The sequence below is a fragment of the Lepidochelys kempii genome, chromosome 3 (genome assembly GCF_965140265.1).
Source record: "Lepidochelys kempii isolate rLepKem1 chromosome 3, rLepKem1.hap2, whole genome shotgun sequence".
In the NCBI taxonomy this organism is placed as follows: domain Eukaryota; kingdom Metazoa; phylum Chordata; order Testudines; family Cheloniidae; genus Lepidochelys; species Lepidochelys kempii.
The window spans coordinates 37198188-37220347 of record NC_133258.1 but is presented as its reverse complement, the minus strand read 5'-3'; the positions used below and the strand labels follow the sequence as shown (position 1 = coordinate 37220347).

Genomic DNA, 22160 nt, shown 5'->3' with positions numbered 1-22160 from the left:
TCCAACTACTTGGAAACCTGCTTACCCAGCCCAAAGAAAAAGCAAATGGGTAGAACACACACCCCCGATGTACTTTTAGGAAGAAAAGAAAAAAAAAAAACCTCTGGGTTGGAAGACTGTGAATTTCCCTGCAGGAGTTAAGTACCCTGCCTCCAGGCAAAGAAAACCTGCAATTCACAAAGATAATCCCCTTTTGTCTCTGCTTGGCCACAAAGCAGAGAAAAAACAAGCTGCTTTCAGTTTCAGCTGCTTTCTGGACTTACTTTCCAAAGGAAAAAAAAAAATTTCCTTTTTAAAATCTGTATTTCTAGTTCAAAAAATCTCAACTGGATCTCAAAATGATTTCAGGTTAATCCCACCACTATGCCACCATGTCAAGGTTCCTCCCCCACTCTGAACTCTAGGGTACAGATGTGGGGACCTGCATGAACAACCTCCTAAGCTTATCTATACCAGCTTAGGTCAAAACTTCCCCAAGGTACAAAATATTCCACCCGTTGTCCTTGGACTGGCCGCTACCACCACCAAACTAATACTGGTTACTGGGGAATAGCTGTTTGGATGCGTCCTTCCCCCCAAAATACTTCCCAAAACCTTGCACCCCACTTCCTGGACAAGGTTTGGTAAAAAGCCTCACCAATTTGCCTAGGTGACTACAGACCCAGACCCTTGGATCTTAAGAACAATGCACAATCCTCCCAACACTTGCACCCCCCCGTTCCTGGGAAATGTTGGATAAAAAGCCTCACCAATTTGCATAGGTGACCACAGACCCAAACCCTTGGATCTGAGAACAATGAAAAAGCATTCAGTTCCTTACAAGAAGACTTTTAATAAAAATAGAAGTAAATAGAAATGAAGAAATCCCCCCCCCCCCGGTAAAATCAGGATGGTAGATATCTTACAGGGTAATTAGATTCAAAAACATAGAGAACCCCTCTAGGCAAAACCTTAAGTTACAAAAAAGATACACAGACAGAAATAGTTATTCTATTCAGCACAATCCTTTTCTCAGCCATTTAAAGAAATCATAATCTAACACATACCTAGCTAGATTACTTACTAAAAGTTCTAAGACTCCATTCCTGGTCTATCCCCAACAAAGAAGACTACAGACAGACACAGACCCTTTGTTTCTCTCCCTCCTCCCAGCTTTTGAAAGTATCTTGTCTCCTCATTGGTCATTTTGGTCAGGTGCCAGCGAGGTTACCTTTAGCTTCTTAACCCTTTACAGGTGAGAGGAGCTTTCCCCTGGCCAGGAGGGATTTCAAAGGGGTTTACCCTTCCCTTTATATTTATGACAGGCGTTGTCCTAGACTTTTTAATTCCTGCTATCTTCAGCACCTCCTTCAGAAGGTGACTCTCAAAATCCCGCCCCTGATCAGAGTGTATCCGATCCAGGAATCCACAGACTGAGAAATATTTGTCCCACAATACTTGAGCAATGGTGGTGGCCCTCTGATCATGTGTGGGATATGCCTGTGCATACCGTGTAAAATGGTCAGTCACTACTAGAATGTTCCCAACATTCCTCTTGTCTACCTCCACAGACAAGAAATCAATGCATACCAACTCCAAAGGTTTGTTGCTGGTGATGTTCGACATTGGTGAGGCCTCATCTGGAGTACTGTGTCCAGTTTTGGGCCCCACACTTCAAGAAGGATGTGGATAAATTGGAGAGAGTCCAGCGAAGGGCAACAAAAATGATTAGGGGACTGGAACACATGAGTTATGAGGAGAGGCTGAGGGAGCTGGGATTGTTTAGCCTGCAGAAGAGAAGAATGAGGGGGGATTTGATAGCTGCTTTCAACTACCTGAAAGGGGGTTCCAAAGAGGATGGCTCCAGACTGTTCTCAATGGTAGCAGATGACAGAACGAGGAGTAATGGTCTCAAGTTGCAGTGGGGGAGGTTTAGATTGGATATTAGGAAAAACTTTTTCACTAAGAGGGTGGTGAAACACTGGAATGCGTTACCTAGGGAGGTGGTTGAATCTCCTTCCTTAGAGGTTTTTAAGGTCAGGCTTGACAAAGCCCTGGCTGCGATGATTTAACTGGGAATTGGTCCTGCTTCGAGCAGGGGGTTGGACTAGATGACCTTCTGGGGTCCCTTTCAACCCTGATATTCTGTGATTCTATGATTCTATGTTCTTGAGATATGCAGCCCTCGTGGGCAGAGTTTTCCTTTGAACACTTCGAGCGCAAGTCTCACATTTTCTGCGAACATCTTCAGCCATTCGGGGCCAATAGAACCTACTACGAATAAGTTCCAGGGTCCTCTCCATCCCTAAATGCCCAAAGTCATCATGCAGGGCCCTCATGGCCAGGGCTCTGTACTTTTTTGGCAGTACTAGTTGTGCTCGGTTTTTTTGTAAAGGTCAGTAGTCATTCGGTGTAGCACTCCCTGAATCAGTTTTAGTTTGGTCCATTCTCTCAATAGTAGTTTACCCTCCGGGTTAGGTGGGACAACTGCAGCTGGACTTCGCCCCTCGCTTTTGGCAAGTAGTGTATCACGAATGTCAATATCTTGCCACTGGGCTTGTTGCTAGTCAGCCGCATTGAGTATGGGCAAAGGAGATTGGTCTAATGCAATATAGTTCACTGAAGCAGAAGGCATGCATTCAGGGGGCAGGCCCAAAGCTTCTGCAACACATCCCTGAAGGCTCTCACGGGCCTCTGGCTCTCGGCGACTCACACTGCAAATAGCTCTCACTCCATCTGTGGGTATCACAGCAACTTCTGGAGCCTGCGGACGCCTGGACAATGCATCTGCATCTACATTGCTTCTCCCTGATCGGTACTGAATGCTGAACTCATAGCTAGCCAAGGCGGCCACCCATCTCTGCCCTGTAGCATCCAGCTTAGCACTTGTTAACACATAAGTCAGTGGATTGTTGTCTGTCCACACCTGGAACTGAGCACCGTACAAGTAGTCTCGAAATTTCTCACTGATGGCCCATTTCAAGGCCAAAAATTCCAGCTTGTGGGTGGGATAGCGAGTTTCACTATCAGACAGTCCTCGGCTGGCAAAGGCTACAGGTTTACATTTGCCTTCCACTTCCTGATACAGGACTGCTCCCAGACCCTCCAAACTGGCATCAGTATGCAGGATAAATGGTTTGCTTGGGTCAGCAAAAACTAGGACTGGAGCATGAGTTAGGCAAGTAATGATTTCTCGAAAAGCCCTTTCACATCTCTCATCCCACCGTGGCCCAAATGGTGCAAAGGGGCCACAGTGTCTCTGCACAGGAGGCTTTGGGGACCTCCCCTTATTCTTGGACTTAGATTTGTTCTTGCTGGACTGATGTCGCCTGGTAAGATCATTCAGAGGCTTTACAATCGTAGCATAGTTTTTCACAAATCTGCGGTAGTAGCCACTAAATCCAAGAAAGGTCTTGAGTTCTCTGTAGTTACTTGGACGTGGCCATGTAGTGAGTGCTTCTATTTTATCAGGATCAGTACTCACACCCTCTTGGGACACAATGTGACCCACATACTTCACTGAGGTTCTGCAGAACTGGCATTTGTCAATTGAAAGCTTCAGACCATAATCCTCCAACCTATCAAGCACTTTAAGAAGTCTTTCTTCATGCTCCTCTAAGGTTCTTCCAAACACAATCAGGTCATCCAAATAAACTAACACTTGCAGTAAATTCATGTCTCCCACAACTTTCTCCATGAGACGTTGAAAGGTGGCAGGTGCTCCAGAAATCCCTTGGGGCATGCGTTCAAACTGATAAAACCCTAATGGGAAGATGAAGGCTGTCTTCTCCTTATCTTCTTCTCCCAGAGGGATCTGGTAGTATCCACTTCGAAGATCCAACACAGAGAACCACTGGCTTCCCAGCAAACAGTCTAAGGCATCTTACACTCGAGGCATAGTGTACTGGTCGACCACAGTACGGCTGTTTAGGGTGCGGTAGTCAATACACATCCGGATTTTCCCATTCTTTTTATGGACTACCACAATGGGTGAGGTGTATGGGCTGCGGGACTCTGTAATGATGCCATTCGCAGCCAGCTCCTGAAGATGATGTTGCACATCTTCCATCTCAGAGAGAGCAATCTTCCTAGATCTCTCCCTGAAAGGTCGAGAGTCATGTAGTCTGATATTGTGCTCTACTCCTTTTGCACATCCCACATCCCACTCATACAGTGAGAACACCTTGGATCTTTCACAAAGTTTCTTCCTCAGGTGATCTTTCCAGTCCTTGGACACTGGTGAATCTCCAAAGTCAAACTTTGCTGGGTCTATTGTCGGAACTTGAGTTTCACACTGGGGTTTTACAATCGACTCAGGCTCAAAGAGGTCTGCTATCTTTTGTCCTTGCTTCACAACAACATCACGACTCGTTTCATTAGCAATCAGTATAGTCACACTTTCCTGGGCTTCAGCAGGTAGGGTTATGACTCCACTGGGGACCAGCACTCCTTCAGGGAGCTCTCCTCCCATCGGCTGCTCTATCATTGCTAACATCCGTTTACTGCCTTTCAGACAGGTGCTCATGACAAGCACTTCTTGCTCCATCCTTGCAGGCACTACTAAGGGGGTCATGCCCGCGTACTTCAGTGCCCTAAGCGGTAGCTCAGATGTGTCCCTTTTAGCGCTCTCAATTTTCCGATAGGCTTCAGCACAAAGCGTATGGATCATCAGGGTATTCAGGTATTGGTCCCCAGCCCGCCTTCTGCAGTAATCCGTGAGTACCTTGAAGAGACTGGAGTTGGTCCCTATCAGCACAGACACATCAGAAGTCCCTTTAGGGTCAGGGCATATTAAGGCAGCTGTGTCTACCTCTTCTCTTACCCCAGCAACCTCCTCTGGGAATTCCAGGTGCACTATGACATACCCTTGATAGGGGTATTCATCCATGCTGAGGCCACACAGGCCAAGGCCAGTCAGTGGCTGTATAGGCAGGTGCCTAAGCATCTGTTGGTAGAATGACTGAAATATAATAGTCACTTGAGATCCAGTGTCAAGCACTGCTTTACACTCCACCCCTTCGATCCTCACCGTGACGTCTGCTTGAGGCCCTATCAGTCCTGCAGGGATCCCAGCTGGACAGTCTTTTCTGGGGGAATCTTCAAATCCTGCAGACCTGGGGGGTCCCCGTCCCCAGACCCTCTGGCAGCTACCGGATCTCTCCCAACTGATCCTTAGCTTTCCATACACTAAGTAGGGGTTTTCTTCATTACGGCACTTGGCATCACTGTGTCCATCCTGACCACATCGGTGGCAGAAGAATTGACCTTTCCCCCTTCGCCTGGGGGGGATGGTGGCTCTAAGTGCGGGCTTCTCAATTGCCACAGTTTGAGGCTTCTTATTCCTGGAAGTCTTAACTCGGTCAACGGTACTTTGCAGCTCAGATATCCATTCCGTCAGGACCTGCATTTGTTGGGCAAGTTCCTCTCTGGTGCTCACCATCAGTACACTGGCCGTTTGCAGTGGGGTTGTGCTGGCTGGCTCCGATGTTTGGGCTTCCCAAAACTCACTGGCAGCCTGCCTTTCTTCCTCCTCTCTGACCTCTTTTATCAGCTGGGAGTAACTTGGGGGATGTTCCCGTCGTTCTCTTAGCTGGAGATGAAGTAGAATCGGGTTCTGATACTGAGTTCCTCTTACAATTTGAGCCAGTCTGGTCTGATCCATCTGCTCAGCAGTCACTGCTCCCCTCATGACATCTCTCTGAAGCAGTCTCTCCAGTCTCTGTATGTAGGCTGAAGCCTTCTCGCCCTTTTGTTGTCGGGAATTAAGGAACTTACAGTAGCTGTCTTCAGGGCCCTCTACGCTCCCAAAGTTGTGTTCAAGGGCCTCTAGGCAGTCCTTCACACTGACCCCAGGGTCAATGAGCTTCAGGGTGTGAATCACATCTAATGCTGGGCCGCCAAGGCTCTCTATAACGCATCTTCGCTTTTCTGCATCTGGTACGGCCCACTCTTGCAGCATTTCAGTGGTATGCTCTAACCAGGGTTCAAACTCCTCCTCCCCAGCAAATAATCTTAACTTACGACAAGAGTCTGACTCAGCATGGGGCAGCACAACCTTTTCCAATGTTTGCCCCAGAGCTTTTGTCCAATCATCAGCCGAGGCTGCAGCCTCTGAGCTAGAAGCTGCTGAGCCAGAAGCTGCTGAGCCAAGGCCCAACAAACCTGACATATTAGTCATTATACAAACAGTAATTTCCTCAAAATATAAGCACAAACAAAAAAAATATAAATTGTTTCCCAATGTAGTGGATCACTCAACAGGTGCTTGCGAGGGGTACTGACCCAGGCAATCCCGGACGAGCCCCCAAAAATGTAACCCTTCTGCCCGTCAGAGTTGGCAGCAACAAGGGTCGGGTTCAATATCTAGGGGATCCATTCCAATAGCACAATGCAAACCGGCTCGAGCCCCCACCCAGTGACCTGGGACAAATATATACCACCCCCTCTGGGCGCCTCCAAGAGGCAATACTTCCCCTCTCGCAAGCACATAGTCTGAGTGTAGCAAAAGCCTTTTAATAACAGAGAGAAACAATGTGGCATTATGTTGGGGAAACACCACCAACCGGATTCATAACACAACCCATGAGCAAAAAAACCCCACCCCAAGCAAATTGGGGCATGCCCTTTTCCCTTTGGTTCTTGAGTCCAGCAACCCCAAATCACCCAAAGTCCCAAAAGTCCAATGACCCAAAAGTCTCTGTCCCTGGTCAGGGCAGCCCCAGAGTTCGAAAGTTTATCTGCGGAGCTTTACCTCCCAACCTGGGTGGAGATGGGACGGGGGTAAGAGGCACCTTACATGATCTGAAGCTGACCGCCCCATAGCTCCATAGCTCCGCTCCGCCAGCCGCCCCACAAACTCCTACGCTCAGCTGCGCTCCGCTCCACCAGCCGCCCCACGAACTCCTTCGCTCAGCTCCGCTCCACTCTGCAGCCCACAAGCAGCTCCTGCCACCTACGAACTGCTCCACGTCGAACTGCTTCACCAGCCTGTCCACAAGGCACTCCAGCTGTCCTGCAAATTACTCCACAATATATCTTAAGGCTCCCCCACTACTTAACACAACACTCAGTGATTTCAGCTCTTAGGTGAATTCAGCTTGTAGTAGGGGAGGCCCAGTGCTGGTTCACTGTTAGCCCAAAGTGAGCTCAGCAGCCTATAACTAGACTTCTAATGAAATCAAAATTAGCTCTGATATTCCACGGTGGAGAGAGGAGGAAGTGCAATTAGCATGTAAGGCCCTCACCAAGGGGCCCATACCAGCAAGTATTAATACTTGTCCCCAGCCTCTCTCCATTCACCGAGTTTTGGAACCCATGACCCTTGCCTAGCGAGGGCTACTTAGTTGATGGTGAATCCCTTCATCATAACAAAAGGCCACATACAGTTCCAAGCACAGTTCCCATAATCAGGGTAATAACAATTTATTCTTCCTGCCCCAATAACAGAGACACTGGGGATCCCACAGCAGCCAAAGTGACCATTTGGGCAGCTATGGTCTCATTCTAGGCGGAGTGGGTGTGCCTATGCAAATGAGATCGGCCCCTGAAGTTCTTTTCCATAATTTGCCACACCTCACCACCAGATGTCAGGGTGGAGCTCATCCTGACGCTGCTTACACATGCATACATCATGGTACTAATGGGGCAGGTTCATGCTGTGGAACGCCGATTCTGGGCTCGGGAAACAAGCACAGACTAGTGGGACCGCATAGTGTTGCAGGTCTGGGACGATTCCCAGTGGCTGCGAAACTTTCGCATGCGTAAGGGCACTTTCATGGAACTTGTGACTTACCTTCCCCTGCCCTGAAGCGCAATAATACCAAGATGAGAGCAGCCCTCACAGTTGAGAAGCGAGTGGCGATAGCCCTGTGGAAGCTTGCAACGCCAGACAGCTACCGGTCAGTTGGGAATCAATTTGGAGTGGGCAAATCTACTGTTGGGGCTGCTGTGATGCAAGTAGCCCACGCAATCAAAGATCTGCTGATATCAAGGGTAGTGACCCTGGGAAATGTGCAGGTCATAGTGGATGGCTTTGCTGCAATGGGATTCCCTAACTGTGGTGGGGCTATAGACGGAACCCATATCCCTATCTTGGCACCGGAGCACCAAGCCGGCGAGTACATAAACCGCAAGGGGTACTTTTCAACAGTGCTGCAAGCTGTGGTGGATCACAAGGGACATTTCACCAACATCAACGTGGGATGGTCGGGAAAGGTACATGACGCTCGCATCTTCAGGAACTCTGGTCTGTTTCAAAAGCTGCAGGAAGGGACTTTATTCCCAGACCAGAAAATAACTGTTGGTGACGTTGAAATGCCTATATGTATCCTTGGGGACCCAACCTACCCCTTAATGCCATGGCTCATGAAGCCGTACACAGGCAGCCTGGACAGTAGTCAGGAGCTGTTCAACTACAGGCTGAGCAAGTGCAGAATGGTGGTAGAATGTGCATTTGGACGTTTAAAGGTGTGCTGGTGCAGTTTACTGACTCGCTTAGACCTCAGCGAAACCAATATTCCCACTGTTATTACTGCTTGCTGTGCGCTCCACAATATCTGTGAGAGTAAGGGGGAGACGTTTATGGCGGGGTGGAAGGTTGAGGCAAATCGCCTGGCTGCTGGTTACGTGCGGCCACACAATAGGGCAGTTAGAAGAGCACAGGAGGGCGCGGTACGCATCAGAGAAGCTTTGAAAACCAGTTTCATGACTGGCCAGGCTACAGTGTGAAAGTTCTGTTTGTTTCTCCTTGATGAAACCGCCCCGCCCCTTGGTTCACTCTACTTCCCTGCAAGCTAACCACCTTCCCCTCCTCCCTTTAATCATTGCTTGCAGAGGCAATAAAGTCATTGTTGCTTCACATTCATGTATTCTTTATTCATTCATCACACAAATAGGGGGACGACTACCAAGGTAGCCCAGGAGGGGTGGTGGAGGAGGGAAGGAAAATGCCACACAGCACTTTAAAAGTTTACAACTTTAAAATTTATTGAATGCCAGCCTTCTTTTTTTGGGGCAATCCTCTGTGGTGGAGTGGCTGGTTGGCCGGTGGCCCCCCACCGAGTTCTTGGGACTTGGGAGTTCTTGGGAGTCTGGATGTGGAGGCTATGGAACTTGGGGAGGAGGGCGGTTGGTTACACAGGGGCTGTAGTAGCAGTTTGTGCTCCAGCTGCCTTTGCTGCAGCTCAGCCATACACTGGAGAATACTGGTTTGGTCCTCCAGCAGCCTCAGCATTGAATCCTGCCTCCTCTCATCACGCTGCCGCCACATTTGAGCTTCAGCCCTGTCTTCAACCCGCCACTTACTCTCTTCAGCCCGCCACCTCTCCTCCCGGTCATTTTGTGCTTTCCTGCACTCTGACATTATTTGCCTCCATGCATTCGTCTGTGCTCTGTCAGTGTGGGAGGACAGCATGAGCTCAGAGAACATTTAATCACGAGTGCATTTTTTTTTCTTTCTAAGCTTCACTAGCCTCTGGGAAGGAGAAGATCCTGTGATCATTGAAACACATGCAGCTGGTGGAGAAAAAAAAAGACACATTTTATAAAACAGTGGCTACAGTCTTTCAGGGTAAACCTTGCTGTTAACATTACATACAAAGCACATGTGCTTTTCGTTACAAGGTCGCATTTTGCCTCTCCCCACCGCTTGGCTACCCCCTCAACCCTCCCCCCTCCCCATGGCTAACAGCGGGGAACATTTCTGTTCAGCCGCAGGCAAACAGCTCAGTAGGAACGGGCTCCTCTGAATGTCCCCTGAAGAAAAGCACTCTATTTCAACCAGGTGACCATGAATTATATCTCACTCTCCTGAGGATAACACAGAGAGATAAAGAACGGATGTTGCTTGAACGCCAGCAAACATACACTGCAATGCTTTGTTGTACAATGATTCCCGAGTACGTGTTACTGGCCTGGAGTGGTAAAGTGTCCTACCATGAAGGACGCAATAAGGCTGCCCTCCCCAGAAACCTTTTGCAAAGGCTTTGGGAGTACATCCAGGAGAGCTGCGAATGCCAGGGCAAATTAATCCTTTCACATGCTTGCTTTCAAACCATGTATAGTATTTTAAAAGGTACACTCACCGGAGGTCCCTTCTCTGCCTGCCGGGTCCAGGAGGCAGCCTTGGGTGGGTTCGGGGGGTACTGGCTCCAGGTCCAGGGTGAGAAACAGTTCCTGGCTGTCCGGAAAACCGGTTTCTCCGCTTGCTTGCTGTGAGCTATCTACAACCTCCTCCTCATCATCATCATCTTCTTTGTCCCCAAAACCTGCTTCCGTGTTGCCTCCATCTCCATTGAAGGAGTCAAACAACACGGCTGCGGTAGTGGTGGCTGAACCCCCTAAAATGGCATGCAGCTCATCATAGAAGCGGCATGTTTGGGGCTCTGACCCGGAGCGGCCGTTCGCCCCTCTGGTTTTCTGGTAGGCTTGCCTCAGCTCCTTAAGTTTCAAGCGGCACTGCTTCGGATCCCTGTTATGGCCTCTGTCCTTCATGCCCTGGGAGATTTTCACAAAGGTTTTGGCATTTCGAAAACTGGAACGGAGTTCTGATAGCACGGATTCCTCTCCCCATACAGCGATCAGATCCCGTACCTCCCGTTCGGTCCATGCTGGAGTTCTTTTGCGATTCTGGGACTCCGTCATGGTTACCTCTGCTGATGAGCTCTGCATGGTCAACTGCAGCTTGCCACGCTGGCCAAACAGGAAATGAGATTCAAAAGTTCGCAGTTCTTTTCCTGTCTACCTGGCCAGTGCATCTGAGTTGAGAGTGCTGTCCAGAGCGGTCACAATGGAGCACTCTGGGATAGCTCCCGGAGGCCAATACCATCGAATTGTGTCCACAGTACTCCAAATTTGACCCGGCAAGGTCGATTTAAGCGCTAATCCACTTGTCACGGGTGGAGTATGGAAATCGATTTTAAGAGCCCTTTAAGTCGAAATAAAGGGCTTCATTGTGTGGACGGGTGCAGGTTTACATCGATTTAACGTTGCTAAATTCGACCTAAAATCCTAGTGTAGACCAGGGCTTAGGTATCTTTCACTGTTTTTACTTGCTTTGTAAGAAGCCCCTTGCTGGTTCTGTATTTCACATTTATTAAGGATGGGTTTTTTTTTCAGTTTTCTTGATCATTTTCTGAAATCTAAGTGATGCTTCAAACAATGGTTTCCAAAAGTTTCTAGTTTGTTTCTGCTTCAACTGATTGCTGTCCATAAGCATATTCATGAAATCACTCACAACCAGCAACAATTACCACCTTTTCTTTCTCAATCTGAGCTCAGTTTTATTGTGTTTTAGTGAGTGCTACAGAAGTACATACCTCAGGGCCATCATTTTATCGAAGAACAGTTCACAATTCATGTTATCTTGTATCGACTGAAATGTTGGGCCTTTTGTTAATCTCGAAGTGTTTCAGTACCTGTGCTTCTGTGACAACTTTTTTAATTCCCCAAAGAATTCTTTTTTAATCATTGCTGTTCCATTCTGTAATATCTTCATGCAGTATTTCAAATGAAGGGTTTCACTGTGATAAATTAGGGATTAGATATATTAACATGCTCATGAGCCTCTGTAAAACCTCCTTTCTTAGGTTTGATTTGAGCTCCTTTGTCATTGAATGTGTGTCCTAAATTATTAATCTAATTCAGTTTTTAGCTCACATTTGCTCCTGTTTAATTTAAGGTTTTCTTTGGCATGCTGGGGTGCTCATCCCAAATCAGTAGATCAACAATAATTTCCACTTTACCCAGATCCTCAAAAATCTGGAACATCTTTGATGCACATCACATGTTGCTGTTATAATGTTGAGGATCCTGCCTTCTGCAGGTATCCCAGGATCCATGTATCCAGTTCTTCAGGGAGAGAAAATGCCCAATGTAATGGTTTTGAACAAAACTCTAAAATTGAAACTCTCAAAGTTTACTAGTCCATATATGGATATTTCCTGCCTTAGGTATAACATGTGATTCAGGATTTTCAAATCTGTGGCTAAATGAAGGCATGGGTAAATGTCACAATGTATCAGTATATGCAAAATTTGTTGCATGATTACAGTAGTCCTTACTTCAATATATTTTATGCACTGTTTTTTCTTGACAATTGTGTATAGATATTTAAGGGAAAGCACAAACACATTCCAAATGAAGTTCTACCCTGGAGTGATCTTACGTTGTAATCAGAAGGAATTTGGATGGAGAAAAATAGGAGATTTACGAGTAAAACACTGACATTAAAATGAGCCTATTTGTACCATCAATTAGAAGTGGCCTTCAAATTTTAATTAAAACATAAATGGATTTAACATCACACAAACAATAAAATCAAAACACAGGCATAGCACCAAGATCTCTGTTTTGTTTTCACATAAATGCTTATTTTAATTTCTCTCCTAAACTCTGTTTCTTAACAATTTATATTACTATGTGTTACTAGCTTTTGAAGAGCGCACAGCTCTAGATGCATTTCAGTGCTTTCTGCACTGTATGAACTGATAGACTGTGCTTACTGATTCTCATTTATTCTCTACAGGCTCCATCATCGCCCTCCTCACCCATAGCTAATGAACCAAAATATGAAAAGCGCTGGCTAGACACCCTATCAGTTCCTCTGTCGATAGCTCGAATCTCAAGATACAAAGCTGGAACAGATAAATTAAGGTTTGTAATTTGAAAGGGAAAGAAGTGGGTTAACTAACTGCACCTCATTTTTATTGTGAAGGTGTTGGCAGCGGAAAAATGCTTTTACTTGAGAGATTAAAATTTTTAGTTCATATTATTATACAAAACCATGCTGCCTATTTTCTCTTGTAATTTATAACATGCATAGGAGGACTGTTGAAGACAAAGAAAAAGTAAAAAAGGGCAATAAAATAAGTAGGTAAGATAGGGTAAGTAAGTAAGATAGGATTCATCACCAGGTCTTTTTAAGAGGTTTCCATACCCCTTTTTTGCCTTATATCCTGTCTGCCGGTTCTCAGTCTGGTCACATACCCTTCTGGTGTGGTCAGCCATCTGGGGGAAAATACGGGTTTTGTTACTTTTTTTTTCCATGGGGAATGTTAGGGATCATTGTGTGCATGTGATTTTATGTGTGAAGAATAGATTTTTAGATAATTCAGAAAAATAAGGCAGGTTCTGAGAAGAGATAAAAAATAAGGTAGGTTATTAAAGAGAGAGAGAGAGAAATAAGGGAGGTTATTACAGACAGAGAGGAAAGAGAGAGAAAAATAAGGGGGTTATTAAAGAAAGAAGAAAATAAAGATTATTAAAGAAAACTGAGGAAAAATAAGGGCTCTTAAAGAAAGAGAGCAAAAAGGTTTATTAAAGAAAGAGAGGAAAAATAAAGTTTATTAAAGAAAAGGGAAGAAAAAATAAGGTCTAGTAGTAATATGTTTGATAGGGTTGATCACCATGTGTTTTTGACAGGTTTGCGCACACCCTTTTTGCATTTGTCCCATCCTCCGAGTCCGTATCCAGTCACGTGCACTTTTAATAGGAGAATCATTGGAGTGGAAGGGACCTGCAGGCATCTTCTAGTTCAGTCCCCTGAACTCCATGCAGGACTAAGTATTATCTAGACCATCCCTGACAGGTGTTTGTCTAACTTGCTTTTAAACATCTCCAAATACAGAGATTTCACAACCTCCCTAGGCATTTTATTTCAATGTTTAACCTAATAGCTAGGAAGTTTTTCCTAATGACCAACCTAAACTTCCCTTGCTGCAATTTAAGCCCATTGTTTCTTGTCCTAATCTCAGAGCTTAATAAGAACAATTGTTTGGCTCATTTAAACAACAACAACAAAAACCACATAACACACCCACCTTTTTTAAAAACAATGTTTTTTAAAGTGTTGCCCAGAGGAAAACTTTTATAATGAAATCTTTAACTTTATACAAAACACACAGACACACACATCCTAACTTAAAAGGAAAAAACAGTTTATGTTAAACAATAGATAAGAACGCTGTTTCTCACCCACTTTTTAAATGCTATCAAAGTTTTAACAGTTTCCTAAAGGGAAAAAAAACTGTTGTAAAGAAGACTTTAGATTTATACAACATTAAAAAAAAACTCGCACAGGGGTTGGCAACCTTCGGCATGTGGCCCATCAAGGTAATCCAAAGGCAGGTCGCGAGACATTGTGTTTACTTTGACCCTGCAGGCATGGCCCCCCGCAGCTCCCAGTGGCCACGGTTTGGCTTGAGGAGGAGACACATTTTAAATCTGTCTCTGAAGAGAGAAAAGCAGTAAAGAAATTTGTACTAAGAGAGATCTAGAACTCAATCCCCAATGAGCCATATGCAGGAGAATTAACTTCTGTCTCTACTTCTGCCACAGACTACCTTCCTGTGTGACGTTAAGCAAGTCATGTTAGCTAAAATTGTGACACCTGGTCACCAAATGTGGTTTCCTCATTTCCTGTGCGCCTGACTTGAGGCATCTGGGGCCTGACACCCTAACTGCAGGTGAAGTCACTGGGAAATGTGAATGCTCAGTACCATTCACATACCAGGGTTGTGAGTTCAATCCTTGAGGGGCCATTTAAGGATCTGGGCCAAAAATTGGGGATTGGTCCTGCTTTGAGCAGGGGGTTGGACTAGATGACCTCCTGAGGTCCCTTCCAACCCTGATATTCTATGAGTCTATGGGCTGTTGGGGCCATGTGCTGGGTCCAGGAGTGTCATGAAGGGAACCCAAAAGGGGAAAGGGATAGCTCAGGGGTTTGAGCACTGGCCTGCTAAACCCAGGGTTGTGAGTTCAATCCTTGAAGGGGCCATTTAGAGATCTGGGGCAAAATTGGGGGCTTGGTCCTGCTTTGAGCAGGGGGTTCAACTAGATGACCTCCTGAGGTCCCTTCCAACCCTGATAGTCTATGATTCTCAGTCAGGAAGTGTAGTCTGGAGGAATGAGCACATGGATGGGAGTCAGGAGACTGAGTTCTAACCTTGACTTTGCCTCTGTTTCATTGCATGACCTTGAGCAAATCACTTAAAACATCTGTAGGGTGGGATAATAATTTATCTCCCAGGCAAATTGTGAAAATACATTCATTAACGTTGGTTACACATGCAGTCACTGTGGGTTTCCAAAAAAAAAAAAAGACGACAAGGAAATGAATAATTTTGTATTCAGGATTTGGATGGCATGCAATACGTAAGGGATCAGATTGGGCCACACATTGAATGACGAGAATGAAAAGAATTTTTGAATTGTTGCCTCCTTCCTTGAGCATCATCATCCCGTGCATTGAATGAGGCATAGGTCCTGATTGTACGTGATCATTTACTTAAAGCTATCTTAAAGCAAAAGGAGACAGAATTCAGGTTGCCTGGGAATTATTTAACTTTCAAGAGCTTGACTTTGCAATCAAAATTATGTTCTTTTAACACCATTGTAATTTTACATTGTAGAAAGGCAGTCCAAGATTAACCTCCAATAGAAAAATATTTTGAAAATACCTGCCAATTGGTGCACACCAAAAGCCAAATATAATACTATGAAGAAATATTTTTATAAGCCAGGGAAGAACAAATAATTGGCCGGCGTTTTCAAAATATTTACCTATAGGAAGTTATAAGATCTTCAGTGCTTAGTAGGCTGTTTAAAAGATTAGCCTTAATTTAATTATGCCTGCTGGTCTGATGCTGTTTTGAAAAGTTTTTTTTAAGATTCTTTACATCTTCTCTCAGGGACGAGAGAAAAATTGCTTTGTACGGCACCAAACACGTTATCTGCACTGAACAAGTAAGAAACTAGTAAGAGGCAATGTAAGAAGTCACATCTTACGTTTCTGAAAAATCTTTCAGATATTCTGTTTCTTGCTCATGAATTTGCTTTGTTATACAAACTGTCATAAACAGGGCAGAAGTCAATCCAGTTATTCTTGCTGTCTGACTGTTATAGCAACTTGAAATGACCTTGCTGATCTTATTTGTTTTGTTTTTTTAACCATGATTGTTGTGAGTAAGGTGTATTTTCAGCTTTTTCTCTTTTTTTCTGTAAATAATCTTTTCTTCAAGCATTTCAGACAGGTATCTGAACAAAACTGAGATTGTCTGTCATAGGGTTTTAAACTATGTGCAACTTTACTCAAGTTTGTCTTTGCTGTTTCTTTTATAATGTCTTACAAAGAATATCATGTCAGTGTGTTGACATTATTGATTATAACTCTGTGCTGACCTTTCTTGACTTCTGTTTGTATCAGACATGTTTTGCACTGGTACCACGAGAGATGCAGTGTTGCATAGTGGATAGTGCACTGGACTAGGACTCAGAAGATTCTATTCCTGGTTGTGGCACTGGCTTCATGAGTGACCTTGGACAATCACTTCACCTCTCTGTGCCTCAGTTTGCCTCTCTTTAATAATGATAATGAGGATAATTACACTTACCTCCTTTGTAGAGCAGTCTGAGAGTTACAGATAAGAAGTGCTGTAAGAGCATTAGGTCTTATTATTATTGCACCATGTCTGTTTATTCTGTCTGCCAAGCTAGATTCTAGTATACTTTTACTGGGATTGGATTAAAAGTCTCATCTTGGTTCTCTTCCAAATCATAAATACCTTAGTATTCACCTTGCTTAGTTTTAACAGGAAAGCTGATCCTTTCAATGCTCATTTGTGTCACCGGATGGCACCTTCCTCTTTGATTGTTAATTACTCTTTTAAAAAATATATATAATTAAAGTGTAGTACTTGAACGGGGGGGTCTCTCACCTCTTGGGAGACTACTATGAACCACTGGGCTAAAAGTTATACGGTGGGCATCACCTCCTCTGGCCAGATTTTGAATGGGAACCAATTTGGTAGGTGGCCTCTGAATATGTCTGCCAGACCAGTACCCGCACATGTGTTAGGCAACCAAAGGCCTATCTTCCCCTGGTTTGTCAATCACTCTGGAACTTAGCTGGAAGACAGGTTTTGGATACGTAGAATTAGATGGCAGTGAGCATACTCTGAGGCAGAAACATAGGGCCCTAGGGAACTTTCTCCTTGAAAACTTAAAGGCCAAGAGGCCTACAGGGCTTTGACAGGAGTTTTGTGCATTGCAGTGGTCCCAAAATTGGGACTAAGGTGCCTAAAACATGGACTTAGGCACCAGCTTCCTTTGTGCATCCAGCCCTGTGGCTTTACTGCATGTTTGCATAGTGCAATAGAGACATTGATCCCTAGCTGGGACACTGAGGTGCTACTGGAACAAATGAATGATATTCATTATTCATAAATGTTTGAATTACTAACCTGTGCCACTATTCTTCTTGAAGCAAGATCATCCATTTATTCACAAATATCTTTGCAAATATGATTTTTCATTATCCAATCAGCTCTAGTTCTAAAACACCTGTTGGGATATTTTCCTTGTTAATCATCCTACGCTTTCCTTTATCTATCCCATTACTTTTAGTAATACCCCTTTGGTGTCCCCAAATGACTTCTCTCAACATTTAACTCAATATGTTGATTTGCCAGAGTTGGCTTTGAATATTTTAACATCTGATCTAGTTTAATTTAAAAGAGATTCATTAGGAATGTGTTACATTTAGTGTACCGGACACTAAATTTCTGCATGAGTGAGGACCCGTTAACAAAATAACATCAGCCAAATCAACATGTAGACTTTTCGGATTAGTGTCACTGCCGTATTCTGTCAACCTAAAGATGAGAAAAAATGGTATCAGCTAAATCACTTGGTGTCAATGTGGTCTCTTTGTTACTCCGTATCAATGTTAGTGTTATATTATTATAAGAAAGCTACAGAATTTGGGAAAGATCGGGGGGTGGGGGTCAGTAAATGGTACCACCCATATAGCTGAGAAAACATTCCCAGTTGATGCACAGTATTTCCCACCCCATGAATATCAGAGTGTTTTCAAATTATCACACTGGCAAAACAATTGGTTGATTTGGATTTGAAATATTAATAGTGTCTGAGGATTTTTCATGCCAATATTATTGTTCTTAACTGATCACAGGCAGTATGGTGTTTTTGTTTTTAAGAGGGAGGAGAATTGTTTCACCTTTTGTTCTGCTTGCTGGCAATACACCAAATTCTAATGCAGTGTACTGCTGTCTCAGACTTCTTAGGGTGTGCTGTTTGCTAGGATAAATATGACTGAGGAAATATGACATCAGTATCCCAGTGCAACACATCATCTGGGAAAACTGAAAAAAAAATGCTTTTAGAATACTGCAGATAAAGACACGGTACACTTTCAGAAAATAAACAGGAACATTTTCAAACCATTTTCTTCAAGGCCTAGTCCATCTTGAGGTGGAACTTAGTTAACTGGAACTTAGTTAAACATTCTGTTGGCAATAAAGAACCCCTGGTGGTGTTGGCCTTTCATTGTTTAATGAAGTTAAAGGGGAAATTACTTTCCTGTAGATATCACTCAGATGGTTCCTACTCCTGGGTCTTGCTCTTGTAGCACAAGCAGAAGGGAAATCCCCTAGCTTTCAAAGGCTGTTAATCCTTTGAGGCACTGTTAGGTTTCATATACAAAGCAACTTGCCAGTGCCACTGTGTCATCTAATATGCTTCACTTCTCTTCATCTAATCTGTTTATCAGGAACAGAAAGCAAAGTGCTCCCTAACCTCCAAAAATCAGTAGTTCAACATGAAGGTCACACTGTGTCCCATAGTGATGCAGTGACTCCCTCAGTTTCCCCTCACCACTGTTCCTGAATTTTCCTCTGAGTTGATAGGACATTTTATATTAGACAGAGATCAATCTCTCTCTTTCTCTCTGTAGAAAGACCCTGAAATAGGTGCAGCCTATTCTCTAGTCTCTTTCTTACTGGGGAGCAGGAGCTATCTTAGATATCCTGCTTCTTCTTCTCAGCAGATCTTATTTTGTAGCCTGCAGTCACATGATCCCTGAAAAAGATAAGTCCCATGATGTCTTGCTGCTTGAATAGGATTGTGAGAAGCCATACATCTTCCTTATGGCACTCAGAATACCCTGTTAAACTGTGCTAGAAATATTTACTTATTTTAATATATGCATACCTGAAAGGCACATACCTCATCCTCTAGGCACTTCTCACATAATTGTATATCGTACAATTCTTACAAAACCAAATAATTCTGTAGCTTATCCTGTCCACACATCAACTGAAAAATTGATTTAACTATTCACCATTCCCTAAAGGGTACAGAAAATCATTTGCAGATCAACAAATTCAGACCTAGTTGCTCTCTGGTGTACGTGGGTGCCAAGTTCTTCCATACTTTATAGGTTAATAAACAATAGCGTGAACAATATCCAGAAATCAATAAGCAGCCAATTCAAATCACACAACACCATTCAATGTGAGTTGTACCTATCCTAGCATATGGATGTCATGGCCGGAAAGTCAGTAATTGAAAACAAATGTTTCATTTCCCAACTCTAATGGGAAGGTTGGAGGATGGAAAACAGCCAAAAACCCTTGAGTAGGACGGGAGATCCCACCTGCCTTGGTGAAGAAGTACTACCGCTAAAAGCAGGAACTCAGCCAATGCAGTATCTTCAGAGAAAACAGTAACACTGTGTTAGGATACATTTCAATATATATCTGGCAATACCTTGCACTGACTGGGAGAGGGACAAAATCACCTAGTGCATTTCTCATCTTTCATTTCAATTATTCTCAGATAGTGTTTACTACTAACACATTTTGGAATCCTAACCTCTGCAGCTAATTTAAATCTGTTAAGATGATGTACAGTAATGAAGAGAATCCTTTTAACTTGCTTAGCTGCATTAGACTCTGCAGTGCTGACAGAAGCAAAATAGACTGAAAAATGACTTTTTTCATAAAAACAAGTTAATCTGAGTCAGGATAAACACAGAGAAGAGGTTTGTTGAATAAGATGCCGCCATTTTATACTGTGACTTTCTCCCCCTCTGGCAGGGTGTGGGGAGAAACTGAATCTGGGTTTCCCACATTCCAGGGATTGCTCTAGCCACTTGGCTAAAAGTTATAAGGTGGGCACCACAATCTCTTCCTCCTGGCTTCTTAAAAAAAATGGCATAGGTTCCTAACTCCAGGAGAGGGTTCACAGCTGAGAATAACAACTAGAGATAGGTATCTCCTTGCAGCCCAGACTTAGGCATCTATCTATTGGCAAGCTTACATGGCTTCCTGCCTAGTGTGCTGGTTTATATGAATCACAACCCTATTTCTCCGCATTTTTTGGATCGGGAACCTTGGCACCTAACTCAGGCTTTGTGAATTGCAGTGATTTTCTGGGCATGTAAAAGTTAGGTGCTGTGATTCTCGGTGTCACAACACCTAACTTCTTTTAGGCATCTAGTCCCTACCTAAAAGATCTTGTAACCTTAGGATAATGATAACATGCAGCTGGTGGATAAAACAAACAAACAAACAGATAAGAGTCAGCGGGAGAAAGAGGTAGGAATAATAAAGCAGTTTTTGATAGACTAGCTGTCTGCATAATCGAACTGGTCACCTGTCTAGCTGTTATCGACTGGCAGTGTTCTGTACTCCTCTCAGCAGAAATGATTATTAAGAGCGGATGTGGCACAGCATAAGGTCGTGGCTTTTTACATTTTTTTCTGGGAGTCTGCATTGTGTACAGGAAAATGCTTGCCAGGTATTGATGAACATGTCTGTGAATTCTAAAAGTCTGAGGAATTTTATCTTGAATGATTCATCTGACAACATGTATCAAAAGTGCAATATTCTCTATTGACGATTCTCTTGTTTTAAAAGTTTCAGTCATCTAGTCAGTGAGTAGAGCCATAACCACGAGGCGTGCATGGCTATTCACTTACACAAAAAGGGTTGTCCAGTGGTTAGAACAATAGCCTGGGACTTGGGAGACCCAAGTGCTGCTCCCTGCTCCAGTACAGGCTGCCTTACAAGACACTTAGTCGCAGATTCTGACAGGGAGTTCAGCTCTTAGCTTTCATTGACATCAGTAGGAGTTAGCACCTAAATACCTTTGAGGATCTGAGCCTTAGTGTCTCTCTGCTTCAGGTCCCCATCTATAAAATGGAGATGGTAATAATAATTTCCTATGTCACCGGGGTGTTAGGAAGATAAATAGCACATCAAAGTTACTGTGCTGCCTGGCAGCATGAGTAGGAGTTTCTTGACACATCCACAGAGAGCGTCTCCACCGTGAGGCTGCACCACAGTCTCAAGAGGTATCTCTGAAAAAAACTGCCATAGGTGGAAAGCAAAGCTGCACCAACAGCAGGAGAGGAGCTTCAGCTGTACCCTCTTCTATGCCCTCTTCCAGTAACAAAAAGCTTTTGTTAAATGTAATTATTCCAGGGACTTTGCATGCCTATGCTAACTCTCCAATAAAGAGATTGTGAGGTTATAGTACAGAAAGTCTGTAAGAGGTTTAGATACCACAGTTACGTATCAACAACATAGCTAGAATCACACATCATGAATAACAACTAATGAATAGTTGAAATGAACAGCCCAGGAGCTGAAAATTGCTTCTCCATGCTATTCAGTGAATGCAACAATGAATATGTTGTAAACAAGGTTCACTTACAAACCAAGAAAAGGATTAAATTTGCAGTTAAAATATTTTCAACAAATGATTCAACCAGCTCGTATCTGGATCTACACATTCCTACCACCATCATCATTTAGGAGTGCACCAAGGACAGCAATGTTTTGGCAGGATCATCCTGAAGAGGCCCTGGTCAGCAGACCTACTCCTTCCCACCATCCTCAGGGAATGCATCAGGATCAGTGACCTCCTGAAGGAGAGGACTAAAAAGGATTTGAGGCCCTGGCAGACCTGCTTGCTTCCTAGTGCAATTACTGTAAATCAGTCATTAAAATATAAAGAGTGAATCTGGAAGAAACTGAATGTTTTAGATTTTAAATCTCTCCTTCACAAAAAAGAAAACTTTATGAATCACATTCTGGGCATTATAGTTGGTCAGTTTGTTCATTAATATGTCTTGTTTTCAGAAGTTTATCATAGAAAAGAAAATCTCTCTGCTTCATATTATGTTAAAAATAACTGTGCTTTAGCACAATAATAATAAACTGTGTAGACAATCTATGCCAGCATTGTCATAATGTCCCTTCAAAAACCCTTGAGTTTGGAAACTTCAAAGCAGAACTATGGAGAGGGATGCAGTAAATCTGTCACGCATTGTCAAACATAGAGGTCTGTTTTTCCCAGACACACATGTTTAAGTCCTATCA

At 43.8% G+C, this 22160-nt stretch overlaps 1 protein-coding gene across 1 annotated transcript in view; it reads left to right on the top strand.

Moving 5' to 3' along the window:
* The window catches only part of SNTG2 (syntrophin gamma 2), a 529846-nt gene that overhangs the window by 375593 nt on the left and 132093 nt on the right, over window positions 1–22160 (top strand). The window contains exon 9 of the mRNA XM_073336143.1: window positions 12503–12630. Coding sequence (XP_073192244.1) covers window positions 12503–12630 — 128 coding nt within the window. The remainder of the gene's footprint in view (window positions 1–12502; window positions 12631–22160) is intronic.